We start from the raw sequence: 1,983 nt of genomic DNA, 5'->3' as shown, positions 1-1,983 counted from the left end.
TGTATGTCAGACAAGGGAGAACACAACTGAAAGACTTCCTTTTGCGAGACACGATCAGCACAACAGCAAATCCTGAGGCCATCGATGAGGTTTGTTCTGGTAAAGGAAGTCGGCTCACTCAGACGCGAGGTGAACTTGAGGCTCAAGCAAAGAAGAAATTAAACCAAAAGTGCTTGAGTTTGTTCTGCCCATTTGTTACTCCTTTTGTAAGTGATTTTTTTTTGTCAAATGGTACAACGAATGCAAGGCATCCATCAACTGAAGCAGCTTTTAGTAGAAGAGCCCAAGCTTTCTGTAAAAACATGATGTTTGTTTGGTGCCGTCTGCTTTTGATTCACACGATGAGATAAGTTGACTGTCCGCTGGAAGCTCACCATTGATAAGGGCTAAAAAAAAAAAAAAAGACTAAACAAACCAGAAAGTTTTAACCTCTTTCAAGGATACCATGTCCAACCGCCCAACCAAATTTTGACTGTCATCTTCGCTGCTGATGTCGTTTCGTTTTGATTCCCACACAAGGGGGAACGGGAACGAAAGGCAGATGTTTTATCCGAAGAGGTCCTTAAGATCGTTGTTGACTAAAGCGCTTTGCTTCATCACCCCAGCGTTGATTGTTGAAGAGGCCACAGGTTGCGAGAAGTTCTGAGGGTTGAAGAACGGGTTTGCTTGCATTCCAAAACCACCTTGAACTCCCGTCATCCCCAGCGGAGTCGCCTGCATGGGTGCAGTCTGGGCAGGTTGGCCTGTACCATACTGACTGAGCCATGGGGAGGGTGCAGTGGCTCCTGGGGCCGGTTTAGGGGCCATTTGGTTCATGCTGACTTTGGGTTTGCTAGAAGTGAAGAGGGAGTCTAGGGCTGACATGTCTGTGGGCTTGCTGGGTTGGTTTTGGTTCTGGGTGAGGGCACTGAAATTTGGAGCGCTGGTAGTGGTGGCCATGCCTCCATAAAGGCCAGGAGCAGCGGGTCTCATGCCCATTCCCATACCTCCCGTCTGGAATCCCATGGGCGAGTTAAAACCGTTGCTAACGCCCATAGTGCCCATTCCACCCATAGTGCCCATTCCACCCATAGTGGGTCCAGCTGGGAAGGTAGAGGATACGGTGCCGCCCTGCATGGGTATCGTCCTGGTCCCAGAGTTCAAAGAGAGGTTGTTCACAGATGTCATGGTGTTCAAAAGACTGCTGGTCAGATCTTTCGCCTTGAACAATAAAATCAATAAAAGATGCATGTAAAAAAATAAAATAAATAAACATTCTTTAGTTATAGTATGCACATCCCAAAATCTAAATGGACCCTATTCACAGACCGTGATGACACACTTCCACAGTTATTAACATTGTAAAGCTAGCAAAGGTTTCATTTTTGTTATTTAATGTACATTTATAACATTGTACTTTGTGTTATATAACCTTGGCCTTAAATTACATGAACTAGTTAACACTGTTTCGGCTGAGGGAGTGACTATAAATTTGACAAAAAAAAGTTTGTCAAAAAAAAACAGTTTGAGGTTATGTACTATTTTTACAATAAAGAACTGAAAATTACGCAAGCAAATAAAAAAATAAAAGGTAAAATATTTACAAATATTGATTATATAAAAACAGTACATTTAAAGGGTTAGTTCACCCAAAAATGAAAATTCTGTCATTAATTACTCACCCTCGTGTTGTTCCAAATCCGTAAGACCTTCTTTCATCTTCGGAACACAATTTAAGATATTTTTGATGAAATCTGAGGGCTCTCTGACCCTCCCATAGACAGCAAGGTAACTACCACGTTCAAGGTCCAGAAAAGTACCAAGATGATCGACAAAGTAGTCCGTGTGACATCAGTGGTTCAACTGTAAAGTTACGAAGCTACGAGAATACTTTTTTGCGCAAAGAAAACAAAAATAACGACTTTATTCCACATTTTCGTCTCTACTGCATCACTTTGGACGCGGCTAGCGTCATGGTACTGTCATGAACGCGCGTCCACAAGT

The 1,983-nt window shown here is 42.8% G+C and overlaps 1 protein-coding gene across 1 annotated transcript in view; it reads right to left on the bottom strand.

The window, feature by feature from the left end:
* Positions 1–223: 223 nt before the first annotated feature.
* Positions 224–1,983, bottom strand: part of LOC107748483 (SCY1-like protein 2) — a 12,581-nt gene continuing 10,821 nt past the window's right edge. The window contains exon 18 of the mRNA XM_016563273.1: positions 224–1,200. Within this exon, the coding sequence (XP_016418759.1) occupies positions 547–1,200 (654 nt within the window). The 3' untranslated portion in view covers positions 224–546. The remainder of the gene's footprint in view (positions 1,201–1,983) is intronic.

This window comes from Sinocyclocheilus rhinocerous, unplaced genomic scaffold, assembly GCF_001515625.1.
Source record: "Sinocyclocheilus rhinocerous isolate Xijiao unplaced genomic scaffold, SAMN03320098_v1.1 scaffold78, whole genome shotgun sequence".
Classification (NCBI taxonomy): domain Eukaryota; kingdom Metazoa; phylum Chordata; class Actinopteri; order Cypriniformes; family Cyprinidae; genus Sinocyclocheilus; species Sinocyclocheilus rhinocerous.
This window is presented reverse-complemented; position numbering and strand designations above follow the sequence as displayed.